The 18167-nt window shown below is 41.2% G+C and overlaps 1 protein-coding gene across 6 annotated transcripts in view; it reads right to left on the bottom strand.

Moving 5' to 3' along the window:
- LOC114153062 (ryanodine receptor 1-like) overlaps positions 1–18167 on the bottom strand; it is a 49352-nt gene that overhangs the window by 28707 nt on the left and 2478 nt on the right. For all 6 annotated transcript variants that reach the window (XM_028031327.1, XM_028031330.1, XM_028031329.1 and 3 more), the window contains exons 2-52: positions 17338–17457; positions 17156–17254; positions 16999–17019; positions 16708–16782; positions 15769–15847; positions 15574–15686; positions 15394–15493; positions 15223–15319; positions 15026–15100; positions 14789–14945; positions 14521–14685; positions 13759–13880; positions 13482–13668; positions 13230–13365; positions 13046–13141; positions 12735–12853; positions 12504–12637; positions 12172–12413; positions 11403–11595; positions 11080–11296; positions 10765–10869; positions 10551–10654; positions 10191–10274; positions 9896–10055; positions 9638–9785; positions 9239–9444; positions 8986–9160; positions 8702–8910; positions 8258–8616; positions 7424–7553; positions 7121–7281; positions 6883–7045; positions 6722–6808; positions 5982–6208; positions 5454–5892; positions 4820–5377; positions 4540–4740; positions 3982–4093; positions 3727–3870; positions 3303–3576; positions 3099–3213; positions 2823–2955; positions 2656–2750; positions 2449–2584; positions 2155–2341; positions 1949–2060; positions 1746–1866; positions 762–931; positions 453–673; positions 267–357; positions 24–164 (exon numbers count right to left, since the gene is read on the bottom strand). In XM_028031327.1, the coding sequence (XP_027887128.1) occupies positions 24–164; positions 267–357; positions 453–673; positions 762–931; positions 1746–1866; positions 1949–2060; positions 2155–2341; positions 2449–2584; positions 2656–2750; positions 2823–2955; positions 3099–3213; positions 3303–3576; positions 3727–3870; positions 3982–4093; positions 4540–4740; positions 4820–5377; positions 5454–5892; positions 5982–6208; positions 6722–6808; positions 6883–7045; positions 7121–7281; positions 7424–7553; positions 8258–8616; positions 8702–8910; positions 8986–9160; positions 9239–9444; positions 9638–9785; positions 9896–10055; positions 10191–10274; positions 10551–10654; positions 10765–10869; positions 11080–11296; positions 11403–11595; positions 12172–12413; positions 12504–12637; positions 12735–12853; positions 13046–13141; positions 13230–13365; positions 13482–13668; positions 13759–13880; positions 14521–14685; positions 14789–14945; positions 15026–15100; positions 15223–15319; positions 15394–15493; positions 15574–15686; positions 15769–15847; positions 16708–16782; positions 16999–17019; positions 17156–17254; positions 17338–17457 (8115 nt within the window). The remainder of the gene's footprint in view (positions 1–23; positions 165–266; positions 358–452; positions 674–761; positions 932–1745; positions 1867–1948; positions 2061–2154; positions 2342–2448; positions 2585–2655; positions 2751–2822; positions 2956–3098; positions 3214–3302; positions 3577–3726; positions 3871–3981; positions 4094–4539; positions 4741–4819; positions 5378–5453; positions 5893–5981; positions 6209–6721; positions 6809–6882; positions 7046–7120; positions 7282–7423; positions 7554–8257; positions 8617–8701; positions 8911–8985; positions 9161–9238; positions 9445–9637; positions 9786–9895; positions 10056–10190; positions 10275–10550; positions 10655–10764; positions 10870–11079; positions 11297–11402; positions 11596–12171; positions 12414–12503; positions 12638–12734; positions 12854–13045; positions 13142–13229; positions 13366–13481; positions 13669–13758; positions 13881–14520; positions 14686–14788; positions 14946–15025; positions 15101–15222; positions 15320–15393; positions 15494–15573; positions 15687–15768; positions 15848–16707; positions 16783–16998; positions 17020–17155; positions 17255–17337; positions 17458–18167) is intronic.

Genomic DNA, 18167 nt, shown 5'->3' with positions numbered 1-18167 from the left:
CCATCATGTTTCTGGGAGCTTACCTTATGTGCCAATGATTCAAAAATACCCCAGAAAAGTTTGCGAGTCAAATGCAGCTCTTCCTCTGAAGCAACTCCGAAATTAGCCCAGCCATTTGGGAGGCAGTAATATTTCCAACAACGCTCATAGTGGCTGGTCAGTAGCTGCAGATCCAAGACAATAAAAGTGAAAAAAAAAACAACAACAACTTAAAACTCAAAAGAAAACACTGTTTTTATCAAGAAAATAATCAAACGTCCTCACACCTTCAGTGGTCGTTTGGCATACTCATTTAGAATGGGCACATCAAACACCAGGCGTCTCAGCAGGTGCTGAAGCATGGCCGGGCGCAAATTTCTGAAGGCAACACAAACAAAGCCTCCTTCAGGAACAAACCTAACAATATTAGATAAAGGAGAGAACTGCTATATTTGTTTGAGGTGTTAGCTTACTTGCACAAAGCCATGAGGCACTCCTCTATGATGTCTCTCTGTGCCTTTGTAAAGGCTCGTCCTCGAGACAGTCTGTAGATCGTGTGCAACATGGAGTCTATCATTATGGCTCGGTGGTCACTGCCGGCAAACAGTGGGGCACACTTGGTGATGAGTGGCAGCACGGCAGTACACAGATAGCGGTTCAAAGCGAGAGCCATCTCTGTTGTGCTGAAAGCGGCCTGTTGGAAATAAATCCCAGCTGTTAGCTGAATCTACACTTACTGGATACTGAGTATTGAAGTAGTCCAGAAGACGTTTCTGACTCACTGTGTCCAGAGAGGCGGCAGCCCTCATGTCAGGTAAGAAGCCCACCTCCAGCACATGCAGCAGGAAATCCTGGTTGTCAATACCATAAACTCTATCCAGGAATAACACCATGGGGGCCTTGTGGTCTGGCACAAAACTAGCGGACATCTTCGGCTCTATGATGCTATTGTCTGAGAAAAGCATAAAGCATGTATAAAAGTATACACACTAAACTAAAGGGCTGTATGATACACTGACAAAAAACAAGTTATTAAAACAGTGAAATAAAACAACTCAGTAATCTAGAAGTGATAGAAAACGACTAAAGTTCCAGTTTGTTAATGGCATTAAAAGAAGTAAACGGGTTTTCATGACTTTTGCTATTTTGTCCGACTTTAATGTCATTCAACTGATACATGCATCATAATTCTGCACCAGATAAAGCCAGACATTGTAAATCAAGATGTAAACAATGGCTGAAATTATAATTATGAACTTGTGGAAGAAGTCTGTGTCACTAAAGAGAATCACATCAAAATCTTATCACTCCTGGTCTGACTACGCATCCACAAAGACTTCCCAGTCAGTGCTCTTCAAAAGACCACTGCTATTATTTGTGCTTTCTTTTTATTAGCATCCTCTGTCTCGTTGTGATTGTGTGATGATACTGTCATCTGCCCTTGATGAAGAAACTTTAAAAGCGATCTATAAATGGCTCCGTCCATGATTACTTCCTCTAACATTGCGCTGCTGTTTGACGTCTATGTTCCTCTTCTGCGAATGTAGGTCGCTTTTGGGTCATAAACCGTTCACATGAAAGTCTAACTGCACTTGCATTTAATTAGTGGTGTACGGCACAGTCATACAGTTATGTATGACTGTATGATATTTATATGTTTTTAGAAAATACAGTGACAAAGTATACAGTTAAGTAAAATATTATTACAAAAGTATTGGAATCGCTCTGTTAAATGAATTAGCAGTGTAAATGCTTTAACATTTTACCTTTCCCCAAAGCAGGAATCTGAACAGGAAGACTGATCACTCCTACAAGATCCTCAATAGGAACCAAGGACCTCAGAATTGCCCTGATCCGAAGAGCTTCACCCTTTCCAGCTTGAATCAACTGTAAAGAACACATTTGTTTATTATTATATCCAATGTGTTATATAAATCTAACATGAATGCTGTGATTCTGCTCATCTTACATGCATCTCTGGAGCACATCGTCCCAGTAGGTCAATGAGAGCAGAATAGAAGGACATGATGGCATTTCCGAGGTGCACTCGATTCTCCTCCTGCTGCTCTTCTCCTCCAAACCTTCCAGGAATAAAGGAATACATTTTGTAATTTGTTCTTTAACTCAAAGTGGCTAGGACAAAGTTCTTTCTGATCCAACACTGAGACCTCTTACATGGGAAAACGTCTGTCTTTTTTAATGCTGGGACCATCTCTTGCAGGGTCCTCTGATATTTTGATGGCTTCCTCCACAGCAGCCAGCAGGCCATTACCACCCTCGCCTCTCAAAGCCGGACCGAAGCACTCGGGTCTTCGAATGAGAAGACGCACAACAACGTTGGCATTCTCTTCCACGCTTTCTCCTAGATGAATGAAAATCATCTTATGTCTTGTTATTGTCAAACAGGAAAAGGAGAAGGTAAGTGTGACTTTAAGTTAAATTTTAAAATTTAAGTATTTGGTAAATTACCATTGACAAAAACAGCGAAACGAAGAAAGTCAAGGTATTTCTCTCCACCACAGGGATTCCAACCGATGTCGGGGTAGCCTTTAGCCAGCAGCATGGGGCAGCTCTGAAGCCCACACCCAGCCAAGTATTTCACCACCTACAAAAATATTAGCATTGACAGATAAGTAAAGTGAATCTACTGTTTAGGGTGTCATAGCAATATTTTACCATTTCTAAATCCTGCTCCTGGAGAGCCAGTGCCAGTTCGTTATTGTCGATGCAAGATGCCGCAGCCACATCCAGCGGGGTAGAGCCGCGCATTCCTGAACAAACAGCACACCATGTTCAGCTGGGCTACAGCAGTAAGAATTGTAGAAGTGAACAGAGACAGTCACCAAGGCCAATGCCGCTGTTCTGCAAAAGGTAGCTGAGATGATCAAACATGGAACGTTGATTCTGGCGACTGATGCGGCAGAAATAGCAGAGGAAACGGCAACAGTTTGTCACCACTCGAGGGAAGCGGATTTCCTGTTGAAAGACAGCATGATCAAGTTGAGCTTAAGGCTATTTAAGGTTGTAGTTTTTACTTTCACATGTACCACAAAATTGTACTTTTTTAGCCTTGAGTCCCATCAGTATTTAACCCAAACAAAGACATTGAAAATGAATACCTTTGAGTCACCACCACCCAGCACATTAACCATAACCTCCATGACAGTCTCATGCATCCCCAGAGCACGCATCAAGTTGGGGTGCTGATAGAAAACTCTGTTACTCATGATGTTTCTAAGGAGCAGAAAATGATTGGATAAATGTCTTGTCACCTTCAGTTTTAACCAAAGCAAAAACCACAATCAAAACTTTTATTCATATACCCAATGCTTTGAATTATGAGCCTCTCCTCCTCTGGACCCATCTGCACAATAAGCAGGGAGCGGATCTGACCCAAGCACTCCAGGAGATCCATGGTGTCCTGTATCGACACCTCGTTGATGGTGTAAGCCTTGGGAAGTGCACGCATCAGTTCACCGAGTCCGTCATACTGCCTGTGAAGGAGGCTGAACATCATACGCACTAACTCTGGGTTTTGGATGAATGACTCCTGGGCCCAATGGATCATGGTGTGGGAAATGAGCTCCTGCAATGTGCCTGGCAGAATTGGGGAAGGGGAATAAACAACAAGGACAAAACAAAATTTCAAAGATTAAATGTGAGATTCTCTTTCAAGCCATAGCTGCCAGGGGAAAAAAGGTATATCTGTGTTGTAACGTCACGTGGCAGAGCGGAGCAACAGCTCACTTGGTTTTTTATCTTCCTGCGGTTCAAGCTCCACCTCCACTTTTTTCTGCCGAAACTTTTTCACCCTTTCCAGCAAACGAAGCAGGCGCCCGCGAAGAGAATTGTCCACCTCCTCCCCCTGTTCTTCCTCATCAATATGAACACCTGCAAATTTTAGTTTGGAAATTAAGCATTGAACATTTAATTTGTTAGCCCCTTGAAGAGGCGAGATTTAAAGAATTCATGTCAGACTGGGTGTAGCAGATTAAAACTGACCACAATGTGTGAGAAGAGCGGTATGAAAAACCAGCAAGGAGTCACGGACTTCATCAGGAACTGGACACTCTTCGTCGTCAGGGCAGTTTTTAAAGTTCATGAGCATGTTGACCTACACAATAGTGCACAAGCAAATGAAAACTCTTTGGAAAGAGATCAGCAACATATGTAACAAAATATTATTTAATGTCGTCTAATCAGAATCATATTTTTACTTCAAAGTCTATATAATAGGACAACCATTATCCCCCCACCCTTTAACGTTAGATAAGTCTAGACTTTCACTGTTTTATGTTAGGAAAACCAATACTACTTTTTAAGCTTAATGGCAGAATAGCTAGACAATTTTTTTATTACTTTCCATGCGGAAATATTGAACAGGCTGATTTGATGTCAGACAGTGGGAAAACATTTTATACAGTGTATGTAGGTACCTGGTTTCAAAAAATCTGATTTAAAATAGGTATTTAATGGAAGAAAATCTAATCCATATTTGCTTGATTTTCTATTTGTATGGGATGGAAGTTGCAGTTGTAGGTTCATATATGGTTTTCTTACCTGCTCCTGCGGCGGAGAGCGAAATTCACGGGTCTTTCGTGCGGTCTCTGCAGCTGACATGGTGAAGGCCATCATGAGCTCATTGTAGCGCTGCCTCTGGTTGGACTGTATCTGGGTGACGAACTTATCTGAGAAAGCAGCAATGGCCTCCACTCTGTGTCGTAGCTCGCAGTCACAGAAATACTGCAACAAGGTGCACATCTAGATAACAAAAGCAAAATGAATACTAACATTGTTAAGGAACCTTTTTGGTGAAAAAAGTAGTAATACTAGTTTGTACCTGCAGTTTTACAGACTCTGGTAGTTTCATCTGAAAAAGTCCTTGTTCGAGGTGTTCCTCTCTAGATTCCCCACAGGTTTCCACTGGTTTCGTCTCTTTCTCTGTTTCCTCAGCTCCTTTCTCACCATTTATGAAATCTATTTCCACTGCTTCCCCTTGTGGCACATTTAAATCTGTTTCTTCTAGTTCTTCCCCTTCCTCTATTTCTTCTTCATCATCATAACCATAATCTTCAAACTCCTCGTCCTCTTCTGCCTCAACTTCCTGCTCATCCTCATTGACCACTGCGACTTTTGATGGTTCCTCTTGTTTGTTCGACTTTGACGGCTCCTCCAAAGGCTCCTCTGATTTTGAAGTATGAAAGACTGTGGGCTCAATCATTTTCAGGATGTGCGTGACATCTTCATCGTCAAACACACCCATTATGAGGAGGGTGCTGATGAGTTTCAGGATTGGAACAAAGTGAAACTCAACACTGCCTCCCACAGGGTCTCTCATGGCTTGACTTCCATCCTGGACAGCTTCGATAAGCATGTTCAGAGCCTTGGTCTTTAACACCTGGAAATACAAGAAAAATTAATGTATCTCTTTCTCTAGAGAGTTTCTATAACATATTACAATGAGTAAATCTCACCTGTAAAGGGATGGTTGGACTCAGTGTGTAAATATCTGCATCTGTCCCCACAAACCCAACGGAGGAGAAATGCAGTTTTGGACGGAGGCACGTAGTGAGGCCGACCCCAGGCAAAGCGTGAGACTTAACGGTGTAAAGAGTGATGCTGCGCGTGTTGTCTGTCATCGGAACTATAAATTCCTTATTCGTTCCGAGGCGATTGCGTTTAGCAGACTCTAGATGCATGCTGATGAGGAGGTCGTAAAACCCGCTCCTCATTGGGCCCGGCAGGTAGGTGCTCTCTATGGCGTAGAAAAGCTGAGATTCGTCCACATGGCTGCACAGTGCGTGTGCCACCCGGTTGTTACCCAGAGCGCACACAGAGCCATAGAGCTTCAGAGTGTGATAGTGGAACTTTAGCAAGTCCATTCGTTCAGACAGTTCCAGTATGTCTATACACCTAAATAAAACACAGAGTCAGGTTTAACGAGAAAAAACTGAAATAAATTATTTTTTTCTTTTTGGCATGCAGAAGGAAATATTTCTGACCGATTCTCCTCTGGGATGTGAAGGGCCATCATAGTGAGTGGTTCCATACATTGCACCATCCAGCCAAGTCTTTCGCTAACACTGCCTGTCTCTGGAGCCAGGAAGTTGTTGGGCATACGACTCCAGATCACTGGGGTTAGCATCTGGACATCCAATCTAGGAGGGCACTGCGGAACTGGATTTTTGCGTTCGCTCCGAAACATGGCCGCTGACAATGGCATGATGTTCTGGCAAAACAAGAAGGATCGATCATGACGTTGGTAAGGAAAACTTATTTGGACAGAAGTCTGACCTTTGGTTGATAATTCTCTTTGCATCTTAATTTAGTAGAAATCCAAATTCGCTAGCCATGCAGGTTAAACATAAGAACCCATAAACATAAGCTAAATTTGAGTACACTGACTACAGCTCTCTCAGGTGTGAAAGTCCTTGCTGCAGGGAGAATAATCAAAGCTGGATAATTTCAGTAACAAGGCCATTTGTTGCCGAGTGAATAATATAAACTTATTCCTTATTTCATCCAAATTGCTCTATTGTAGAGGGGACTGCTATATTTAATCCTAAATGTTAAACAACAATTAGATTGATCACTACACTGCCTTATCTTTTTAGTACAGAGGGTATGCAAAATCAAATTTTTTTCACCAGTCAGGTAAGATGTTGACTGGTGTTAACCTCTTAACTTGTACAGCTGTAGTGTGGGTAAAGATTTGGTAACAGAGTAGGTCGTGGAGGTTTACCTTGAGCTTGCCGAGTTCAAACTGAATCACATTCTGGTTGGAAGGCTGAACGAAGACAGCTGGGAAAAGCTTTGTGTTCGGCTCCACCTGAAAGTAGATGATGCTGCAACTGACCAGGACTTCATGAGAACTTCACCGTACCAAGGCAGAAGCCCACAAACCTGGTAAAAGGTGTTTATCTCTTTTCCGTTAGCAGTGAAAGTCATGAGTCCTGTGTCCAAATCAACGAGGCAGCCAATCACAAAGTCCTCCTGACTGACACGGGTTTGCTGGGAGTTGCCAAACTCTCCTCCCCACACCATGTAACAATTACTGCGCTTTATACTGCAGAAGGCAGACAAACCAAGAAGACTCAGGATTTTGGAGCACGCTTTTACATGTTTAGGGAAACAAACCCACCTGTCGTGAATATTTCCTCTGTCGTCCCCAACAGTTACTGTTACATTTCTCACTTTGCTGAGGTCAAAGTGAAGATCATATTGGTGATAGTCTGGTGTGACCCAGCCTACCCACACGCCCCCTGGTTCCTGTCCTGCGAATATTCGCACTGAGTAATAATACTGAAAAAGGACATGAAAAGCTTATTGGTTTAAGCATATTATTCATGGTTGTTACAAAATAAACCTTCAATTTCAGATTTTAGAGTCTAAATTACTTCCACTTGATCATTGACAATGAAATAACTATGAGTAATAGTCATACAGTTGTGGTGTTCAGGATTATGTCCATGTCATCCCTGTCATCTGGTACGACATCTTCCACTAAGCGAGGCAGAGTGGGAACGACAGGGGGCGGAGTTATTAATGCAGCCTTCTTTGCCTTAAAAAGGAATCTGTAAATGACAAAACCACTTACTACATGTATAGTACAAGCTGGTTCAAATGTTGAGACTGATAGAAATCTTAAACTGCTTTGGTTTTTATAGCATTATCATATTGCATGGGCTGCACAGTGGCGCAGTTGGTAGCACTGTTGCCTTGCAGCAAGAAGGTCCTGGGTTCGATTAACGGCCCGGGGTCTTTCTGCACGGAGTTTGCATGTTCTGGGTGTGCATGTGTGTTCTCTCCAGGTACTCTGGCCTCAAGCTCCTCATTTTATGTAATTAATTTCTGAATTCTTCCATTACTCTTGTCTTGATTTGTTTTGCTGCTCTCGTGCCCTGGCTCTACTAATACAACTGTAAGTTGTATTAGTAGATGTTTCACCGTCTGGAGTTTTGTGTGACCTTTCACCTTGGTAAGGACGTTACTTTTTTCCAGCATTTTGGGGCACCATTTCACAAGGACAATGCGATAATAAAGGGGCTGAGATAAAACTAATTGACCAGAGATCTTGCATTCACTGAGAACCTATTGATGTTTGAAAAAAATAATTTAAACATCTGGTAAAAAGATGCAACAACACTAAAGCAGCAAATGTAAGAGAAAATGAACCTCTGTCGGTCTCAAAACTTTTGGCTATTATATTTTATTAACATCCCAGCTGCATAAAAATCAAATTGTCCTTTCTGTCTCAGAATATTAAATAACCACATACCCTTTCTTTTTGCTTTTCTCAGTAGAGGCATCTTTCTCGTTCTCTCCATTTTTGATGGCCAAAGTCTCTTTAGGCACAGAGGGTTCCTTCTTATCATCTTCCTGTTCTTTGCGAGTGGCTGACTTCTTCAGTATTTCAAAGTCTGAGTTTGGGTCGACCTCTAATACCTGGTCTTCGGGAATGGTCAGCGCCCGAGTTAGAAGTGTTGTCCCCGCAGGGACTTTAAAGGTCTCGTGAAATTCAATTGGTATGCTGACTCTGAAGAACAGCAAGTCTGTGTTGGCATTCTGAGACCCAAATGTCTTGTGAGTCACCTTGAGACAAGGGGGAGTGTCCACTGTCCCGTCAACACGTGATATCTAGAGAAAAGAGTGCAAAGAAGTTACGTTTTCATGTGGAAAACTGATATTTAGAAATAATTTGAGAGAAGCATTGTATTAATACCTCAAAATGTGGATGATCTGTAGGAGCAGTGATAAACTGGGGAAGGCTTTTACTGAACCACATTGTAATGTCTCGCTTCATGTTGATAGCAAATGGTTCGAATCCTTCTTGCAGGCCACAGATAGTAAAGTAACGAAGACTACTGACATTCTGACCCAGGTTGATTCTACCAACCTGCGACAGCCCCAGGCTGCACACGGGTATGAAACCTATAAATGTTTAAAGCATGATCATCAATGTCCATTTATTCGATTATTTCTGCTCTGTTTTGGATCTGTACTTACCTTCCCCTATCTCAATATCCTTAAAAGCCATTTCTGAGCCTGAGTCACTGATCAGCATTTCTCCATTGAGCGTGAACATGATGTTCATTTCTGTGAGGTCGATCATGCAACCCGCCACATCACCAGACTGCCACTGGCGGCCAAATGGCTCGTTTCCAATATGCCAACGTTGGGCCTAAAACGTCGATCAAGAGAATTTAGCATCATTAAGGGTTTAGCCCACTTTCACAATCCAAGTGAGTCTGCTTCCCACCTTGAAGCCATTGAAGACATAGGCCAACTCGTCAGCACCAAGTTCAGTATCCGCACGAACACAAGGCCTGGCCCAGCCCACTCTCATCTCTCCAACAGTCACAGCCTCAAACTCAAAGTACCACTTCCCCTGTGTGACGGCGTAAGATTTCTCAGCTCTGAACACTCTGATTTTATCACCACGGGAGCTGCCCGGTCCATGCCCACCTAGAGTAAAAACATGGCAGTAAAGAACATGCTACAGCCAGGATTTAAGGAATACTGGTGGGACTTAGGCTGCCTTTAGAGGTACGCAAAAGAAAGTTTGTTACAATGTTTTTCTGGTAAATAAGAAAGCATGGAGACAAGGCAAAATGGAAGGATTTCTATTCAAATAGATAAAATAGCAGTATAAACTTACTACTCTCCTGATCCGGTGGTTCTATGTTGTAGCCATAGCCGATAAGAGTGCGAACTGCTGCACAAACTGTGTCTCTGTTGGTCTTTTTTGTCTTTTCATCCAGCAGATTGTAGGGAACCAGACGGGGATTACGCTTGTTCAATATGTCCTATTTGAAAAAAGTCCAACTGAAGTTGAAACCAAATCAATTAAACAGTAAACATTGAAACGTTTTTATTACTCATTGTCACAGGTTTTTCCACATAAAGAAGTTGATACCTGTACAATACTGTATGTCCAGCCCTGTCGAACCCGGTCTCTTGCCCACACATTGTGTCCATTTTCTGCCAGTCTCTCCACTAGAGTGTTTTGATTTGGAGTCAGTTTGACGTGATTAAGATCCAAGGGAGCTGGCTTGTATCCATTACTTTGCATGTAGCTAACAAGCAATACATTGTGATGTGAAGAGTAAGTGAATCTTTCAAATAGACAACTATGGCATTTATCATTAAAATGAAATAATATTACATGGTACCACACACAAATGTCATATGTATAACATGTTGCAGCTCACGTTTTGGGGAGCTTGGTCCTTTTCAGATTTTCCTCTGCTTTTTCATCTCCCATTCCCACATGACAACCCAGAGCTAGCAAAGTCCTGTTAAAGTAAACACAATACACATTAGACACAAATCCTACACATTTTTCATGTCGAACTTCCACAAATATACTCCTGGCCGCACTTTGGGCAATTTTGTTTTAGAGGTAACAATACATATCAAAGTCTGGTAATACAGTTACATTTTCACATCTATTTCCTCTTCTATTCTTGTTCAGGTTTCAGTATAATTAAGATCATAGATTATGCTACTCCACACTAAATAGGAGCGATCGTCAGAAGTACCAAGGACTGTTGATTTAAACTTTTACGTACTTCAGTGTCTCTCCTGACATTGCTAAATTGTAGTTCTTCTCCGGCTCAGGCAAACTCTGGAAATCTACCAGGCAGGGGTGCATCTTCTTGTTGTCATCACGAAACTTTAGAAAAAGAAGAGCACAAACATTTGCTTGGAGAAATAGTTTTTGTTCCCAGCAATGCTTTCTCTACAAAATTTAAATAAAAAATGTAAAATCCTGAAAACACTCACCAGTCCATATGTCCACCCTTGTTCAATGCGATTAACAGCCCACAACTCATGACTGTTTTCTGCGAGTTTCTCTCGAATGCGCTCCAAATGAGGAGGAAGTACAATCTGAAAGAAGAAAATAAGTTAATTAACTGAGACTAAAACCAATGTAATATGATTTTTAAGCAAAATGCAGTTTTTGCTTAAAAAGATTCCTAATACTCTTTAGGAATTTTGGCAAAATTCCCAAAGATGAGCTAGATATCTCACTAACACTAGAATTTGTTCTCTACACTATACGTTTTGCAAAAGCTAAAACTCCTTTGCAGAATTTACCTGAATTGTGTCCACAGGACAGGGAGTGAAGGCTGTGTGAGACAGGGACTGAGTTGGACCGAGCAGGTTGCGAACATCATTAAAATCATGTTTATATTCCTTGATGGGCTCAATCCGCAATCGGTCCCTTGGCAGCACTGCCTCATAACAGGGAGCATAGCCTGGAGGGGGAAGAAACTTGAAATCCCCATGACGGCCCCCAAGAAGAAACCGCAGCCTTGTATTTGGAACAAAAAAACAAACATTAGGTGTTTAAAATACTGAGCTGTGGGACAGGACAGACACAGAAACTTTGAGAATAAAAAACCTTCGAAGTGCCATACTTAATGCCTGCAGAAAAGCTGACAACAGGAAAGAAGAGGCCATCGAGGTTGAAGTTCTCAAACATTCCCTGCACAGGGTGTCCGTTGATACGAAAGGAGATGCTCGGCACACTTAGATCCAAACAGCAGCTGACCACATCCTCTGCTGCCAGAGTGTGTTGGCTGGAAGAAGCAACATGCCGTGGTACGCGCCCTACAAGTAAATCCACAATATAAAACAAAGAAATTAATTCACTTGGCTTGAGAAACGGGGAGATGTTATGCTTAACCCACTCAGTTGGTGATTAGCCTATATTAAAAACTTGAAACCACAGCATTTTTTTCCTGTCAGTGAATGTTCCATATCAAAATGCTAACAGGTTACTCAGATTGCAACAATTTTTAGTGTTGAAGTAGTAACTTAGGGAAGAAGACACATTAGCCATTTTAAATATTAGTAAGATGTCTAAAAATGACACCTGAGGAAACATATAAGATGTACATAGCTGCTTTAGATAATTAATGCGGAAAGTCAAGACATTTCCGCTGAAGGCAAACCGGCAGTGTGCTAAATGATTCATCTGTGTATGACACAATTCAGCTGTTGTGCTCACACAGTTTTTGCAGTCTTGGTGGAAATTGACAAAGTTTACCTCTCTACTTGCTTGAAACTTGATTATAAAGTTTTCAGCTTTGCTTTAAATGTCAGAATTTAGACTCAAGCTTTTACCACTTAAATGAACATAAACCCCAACTGTATTATTTATGGTCAAGCGACTGTTTGCTTTACCTGACCACAGGTGAAGCCCATCAAAGCCATAGGAGTAAAGGTCATCGCCAACACCATTGCCTCCCCATCCTTCCCCTCCACCGGGGTAAGGACTGTAGCCCTCCGTCAGAGCCCAACCTACTCGCAGGTGATACGCCTGGGAGGTAATGAACGGCTCCACGTGGTCCACCATCACCTCAAAGTACCACTTCTTATACTGAGTGGATCCTTCACAAGTTCCAAGGAAAATGTTGGGTCTCATGCTAAAGTATTAGAAAAAGGAAAATCAATTCAGATGAACTGTGCAGACGGAGAGGGGGAGCGGGGTTATTCGATCACATAAAATTACCCACCTGGTTACATAGTTAATAATGTTGGTTTGAAGAAGGAGGTCACGGCCTGGAAGTAGGTTCTCTGTGATGAGATTTTGGTTAGATCTCACAGCCACCCCATTGCATACACACAGGGAGCACAGCACATCCAAAACCTAGACAGAATAGGTGGTTAAAGGTCTGTCAGTAATGCAATTAACAAATTGACTGCTCTGAGAAACAGTCTAAACAAAGTATTTTGAGTTTACAAACCTTGTGGTTGCGCCCATGCTTATCCAGGAGAGAGATAATTGATTTAATGTGATTCTCCTGAATAATATTCAACACTTCTGGACTCTCAATCAGAACACAGTACAACACCTCCAGAATTCCTGTCATGCAAATGAGAACATACAGAAGTTTAGGTATTAGAAAAGGCTTCAAGGTATTCAGAGAAGTTCCTGAGTCATCCAAGAAATAAAAAAAAAAAGATTAATAATTTCTAAATAAAACCATCAGCTTTTATTTCTATGTATATTTTATATAAAGAATGAGCTCAAACCAAACCATTCTGCCAGAAATACCTGAAGATGCCTCCAAACGATCCAGCTTACTGACCAGCCAGTCCAGATTGTCACAGAAAAGAGCACAGTTAGTGCGGTTTCCTCTGATCAAAGAAGCTTCAGGAAAGCGGAAAAGCAAGAAATAAAATTAACGAAACCAAATCACCCCAAAATATGTTTATCAAATGTAATGTGCAGGACGTACCTAAAAGCTCATACAGTAAGTTCACTATCTCCTTCCATGACTCTGCAGCTTCCTCTCCAGCGTACTCTGAGAAGTGGGCTGCAGTGTTGTACACATTGAGCCGATCGATGCAGTCCAGAACCAGGGAAATCATCCCCTATGATAAAATAAGAAATCTTACAGGTAGGTTTGAAAAAGTCAACTTAATAAAAGTGACATTAAATGTATCTTCAGCTAATTTCCACTGATTAAATCCTCATTAGGCTGGCCAACCTCCTCCTGGAAAAGGTTCTGCCTGTTCTTCAGGGAGCGAAGCTTGAACTGCTTGTCCTCGTGCTCCAGTTCCTCCTCAGGTGGTCGGAAGTAAAAGATGAGATCCTGCAGTGAGAGCACCACCGCGTCCATTGGCATAGATGGCGGATTAGCAGATTTGTTTTTTCCACTCAATGCATCCAAACCTCTGGAAAAGTGACACAAACATAAAGGGTAAAAATAAAATGTTGATAGAGAAACACATTCATAAAGGTTAATAGGGGAGTAATGAAGTTACTTGATGAACTGGTTGAAGAGGCCTGTTGTGCTGTATATCATTCTGGCAGCTTGAGACTCTTCGGTCTGAGATCGAGCAACTGTGAGTGCGTCATCCATGTGACCTTCTTTATGCAGTATGGCCTGAGAGACAAAGTCATGGACACTTAAAATCAGGCAAAAACCCAAAACGTAGACATATCGCATCATATTTCAGTCATTTAGGTGATTTTCCTAAAAGCTTTTCAAATATAAAGACTGACATTTCCACCCATTCTGGTTTGAAAAAGAAGCTCAAGCTCAGTCAAACTGGATGGAGAGCATCCGTGAAAATCTATTTTAAATTCTTGCCACTGATTCTCAATTGGATTTATGACTGGTTGCATGTTTTGGGTTTCGAGTTATTGTCCTGCTGGAAGGTGAACTCTCTCCCCAGTCTCAAGTTCTTTTAAAAGTTTGAACATTTTTTTTATACTTCATCCTTATTTGCTACTTTGTATTTTACCTACAATCCCTAAAAACACATAGATTATTTGGTTAAAACATGACAAAATGTGGAAAAACATAGAATAGTTTTCAGGAATATTCTCAGGAATATTTAAAATGTTAATAAATGTAGGAAAAGGGGGTGAAAGTCAGTCCCAGTGGGAACACGATTTAGAATATCAAAATCACATTTGACTCAAATATGGAGAAACATAACAAAAATATCTAAATCTTGTACACTGTTGGAAAACCACTTTTAGAAACTCTTACATTTAGCCCCAAACTTGACATATCTTACCTTTCTTTTCAGAGGTCCTAGGCGAGCAGATTTGGCATCTACAGCAGCATATGTAAGCCAAAGGCCAGACGAAACATGCTGTACAAAGCACATAGACTCCCCATACTTAATCTCTGGTATTCCCATTCCTTCCACATCCCGCTTCTGCGCCACTTCAATTTTTTCCTTTAAATGGAAAAAAAAGTTTTGTTTCCTTATGTGTATATGTACATCTTAAATTCTAATCTAGACAAGTTAAAATAAACCTGACAGCTGGTTGAACAAAAACCTTAGAAATTCTGAAGCAGAAAGCAGACATCTTGGAATTGGCTTTCTCTGGGTCTACCAACAGAAGTCCCTTCTCCTCGTCGAGGAACAAATATCGCCCTGTTGTTATGTGGCGTACCCGGAAAGACTGTCCCCATTTGATGTGGCCTCCACTCCATCTGTAAAAATGCAAAAGTAAGTCAGCAAAATAAGTCTTTTCAGTTAATGTTAGAAAAGGAAGAAAGAGCAAGATACCCACCCGATTCGCAGTGGCTCTAGTCTCCATAAGGATCGAGCATGACTGCAAACGGCACCACCTTCATAATGGGCAACTCTGGGACATGGAGAATAATATTCTGATCAATTTGGGCATTTCCAGATGGTGAACTGACAAGCTGTTAAAATTCCTAACAAGGTAGGGGTAAAAAAGATCTAACAAAACAAGGCAACAGCCACCTGCGTTGGTCATCCCCCTGATCTGCACATGGGATGGCCAGACACTCATCCATATGACCGTGAAAGAGTCTGAGCACATATCCTCCGATCAGAAAACCTGGAAGGCAACAGTTTCTTTATAACACAATGTCAATCTCCTGGGGCAGAGCCAATTTTGGGGGAACTACAGACCTTCGGCGAGCTCACAGCCAGACATCACAGGAGTCATGGTCCAAAGTGTTTGCATGAAGGAGGCATCTACCATTAGGTCACCACTTGCATAGGAAAGGTGCTGGACATAGCAAGGTTTTTAAAATTAGTAATATTCATTATCAAACAAGCATCATTTAATAGTAATGAAATAATAATTACCAGGTATCTCTCTGAAGAAACACTGACAAGAATGAGGTCATCTCCCACCCTGACCTTTTCACCCTCTGATCTTTGCTTGGAGGCTGGATGTATGGTCCACCAGCAGGCCTCTCCTACAACACATAAATTGAATATTGTTTCCCCCTACAATCCATATGTGTGTTGTTCATGCTTAGTAGTAACATCTAAAGCCACCTGTGGAGTCTTCCTGCAAGCCCACATCGAAGGCCAGCTTGTCAGTCAGTGACCGAGATGTAGTCAGACAGCTCAAGTACTATGGTGTAAATACGAGACAACAAATTAAGATTGTGGAATAACGCGGACTTCAGAGTCTTTATGAAATAATACAAGAATACAACCAAAGCTTTAGTTAGAGGGATTTAATGCGAACCGAACTACCTCTGTCTAATGCTGCTATTCAGAGGTACTCAGGAAAGATGTGTTTTTGCCCTAACAAACCTGGATCAAATATCTCAAATTAGGAGTGTTGAGGAGGGAAATATCAATGGTCAGGAGAGAATCCAATGAGAACTGGAATAGGTTGTAGGCTTAGGCTGCCAGAGGATTTCCTGACTTTCTCTGACCATTAACGCTGTGACCATTGCTTCAAAAATAGTCTTGGACCAGTGTTTGTTTTTTCTTTTATGTGTCTGCCTCTGTCTTCCAAACCACTTCACCATGGCAGACGGCCACACAGAGCCTGTTTCGGATGGAGTTTTTTTTTCTGTTAAAGGAAAGTGGTTTCTTTCCACTTTCACCATATGCTTGTTCAGGCTGGGGAAATGTTACAAATTAAACAATTAAATGCAATCAGTTGGATTTAAACACAAATCTCTACAAAATTAAAGTAATTTGTTGTTCTATAGTCTTGATTTCACTGGATCACAGGTAATACGATTTGAGTATGACTTTGATAATATTGCATTAAAATTAATTTGATTTATTTCATCTAAGTCAGATGTCATTGGATATGAATTACATTTTTTTGTCAAGACAAAAAAGTGTAATTGTAGTGCCAATTAGTGTTGCTAATTGGCACTACATAAACAAACTCAATGAACTGAAATGCCATAGTATTATGATGCCTACCTGCTGTTAAGTGTAGGCAAGCAGAACGAATGTTACTGTGCTCACCATGTTGGAGTGAGTGTGTTTCAGGAGAATGGCGTGTCCATACAGAAGAGTTCGACTACCTCCACCTTGTGATGACTGAAGAAAATGAGAAAAGGCAGAGTAACATTAATCATAATGATTTCTGATGAGTTCATAGCACATTTATGTAGAGACATAAAAACTGCTGCGTCTTTATGATTGTGTTGCCATGCAGTGATTGAGTGCAAAAGTAAATACATTAAACTCCAGAGTAACAAAATAAAATATGTCAATGAAACTGCTATGAGATATGTCCCTAAGGGCAGCACTTACCCATTTGTCCAGATCAACCGCCTCCAGTCACCAGGTTTAGGATTTGATGGGTAAAACAGAAACAATACATTTAGCTTAAGTGAGTAAGCATTGCTTAAACATATGCACACCATTTAAAGGTAATTACATTTTAAAACTATGGTTGATTGTGCAATACCTCATCCACAGAGGAGTTAGACAGCATCTCTTGCAATGCTCGCACGGACAAAGACTGTTCCAAAATGAAACAGCAAATTGCAAGGTCTGGTGGGACATTCTGAGAAAAACATAACCAGTGAACGGTGATGGTTAGAGGGAATAGCAAATCAAAAAGCAATGAATCTTGCTTGTGTTGTATACCTGAGCATTTGATGTGGTCTCCAGGAAACACAGCCGATTCCCAAACCCTTCACATGACAGACACAGTTTGATCTGTTCCTTGAGAATGGACGCAGTACACTGCAGCACCACTTGATCATCCTAGAAAGAGGAAAAGTAAAAGGGATATTTGCTTGAAACATATGAGCTGTCAATTTACCAGACAACAAAGTCAAACAGAAACTTCATCCTTTGGACAGATCCTCTGTATTCCCCCGTTAACCTTAATTCACTTGCTATACACACCACTTTCTCAATATGTTTTCTTCATTGCAGTAATTCTAGTGTGAAGCTTCATCTCAATAGTCTGGCTTTCTTAAACTATGCATCATATTCTACTCTCAGAATGTGACATTTTCAATCGTTATTTCATGATGTCATGACATTGTTACCATTCACTGACAGAGCTTAGTCTTTGGACTATTCCAAGCTGAAGGTCACAATCACAAGATTCTTTCTAGCTGAGAAATTCAAAGTTTGAATCATTCTGTAATTGTTTTGTGGCTTCAAACATTAGATGACTATGTCATAATTATGAATTGATTAGCCTATTGGAGTCAATAATTGTGTAGTTCATGTATAGAGTGTTGATATGGTTCTAATGATAGTTTTTATGTTTAAGGCACTTTAAAGCGTTGTTTTGGAAGGATACGGGAAATTCTAAGGCCTTGAGCAGAAACATTTTGTCCTTGGTAAGACTGAGTTGAGGATTGTCACTCAAGGGACTGACACGCTTTGCCCGCACATCATTCCTGAAATGCGTTCTGATATTACTTGCACCCCATATCCCATTCATGGCTCTTTCTATTTAG

This window comes from Xiphophorus couchianus, chromosome 11 (genome assembly GCF_001444195.1).
Source record: "Xiphophorus couchianus chromosome 11, X_couchianus-1.0, whole genome shotgun sequence".
Taxonomy (NCBI): domain Eukaryota; kingdom Metazoa; phylum Chordata; class Actinopteri; order Cyprinodontiformes; family Poeciliidae; genus Xiphophorus; species Xiphophorus couchianus.
This window is presented reverse-complemented; position numbering and strand designations above follow the sequence as displayed.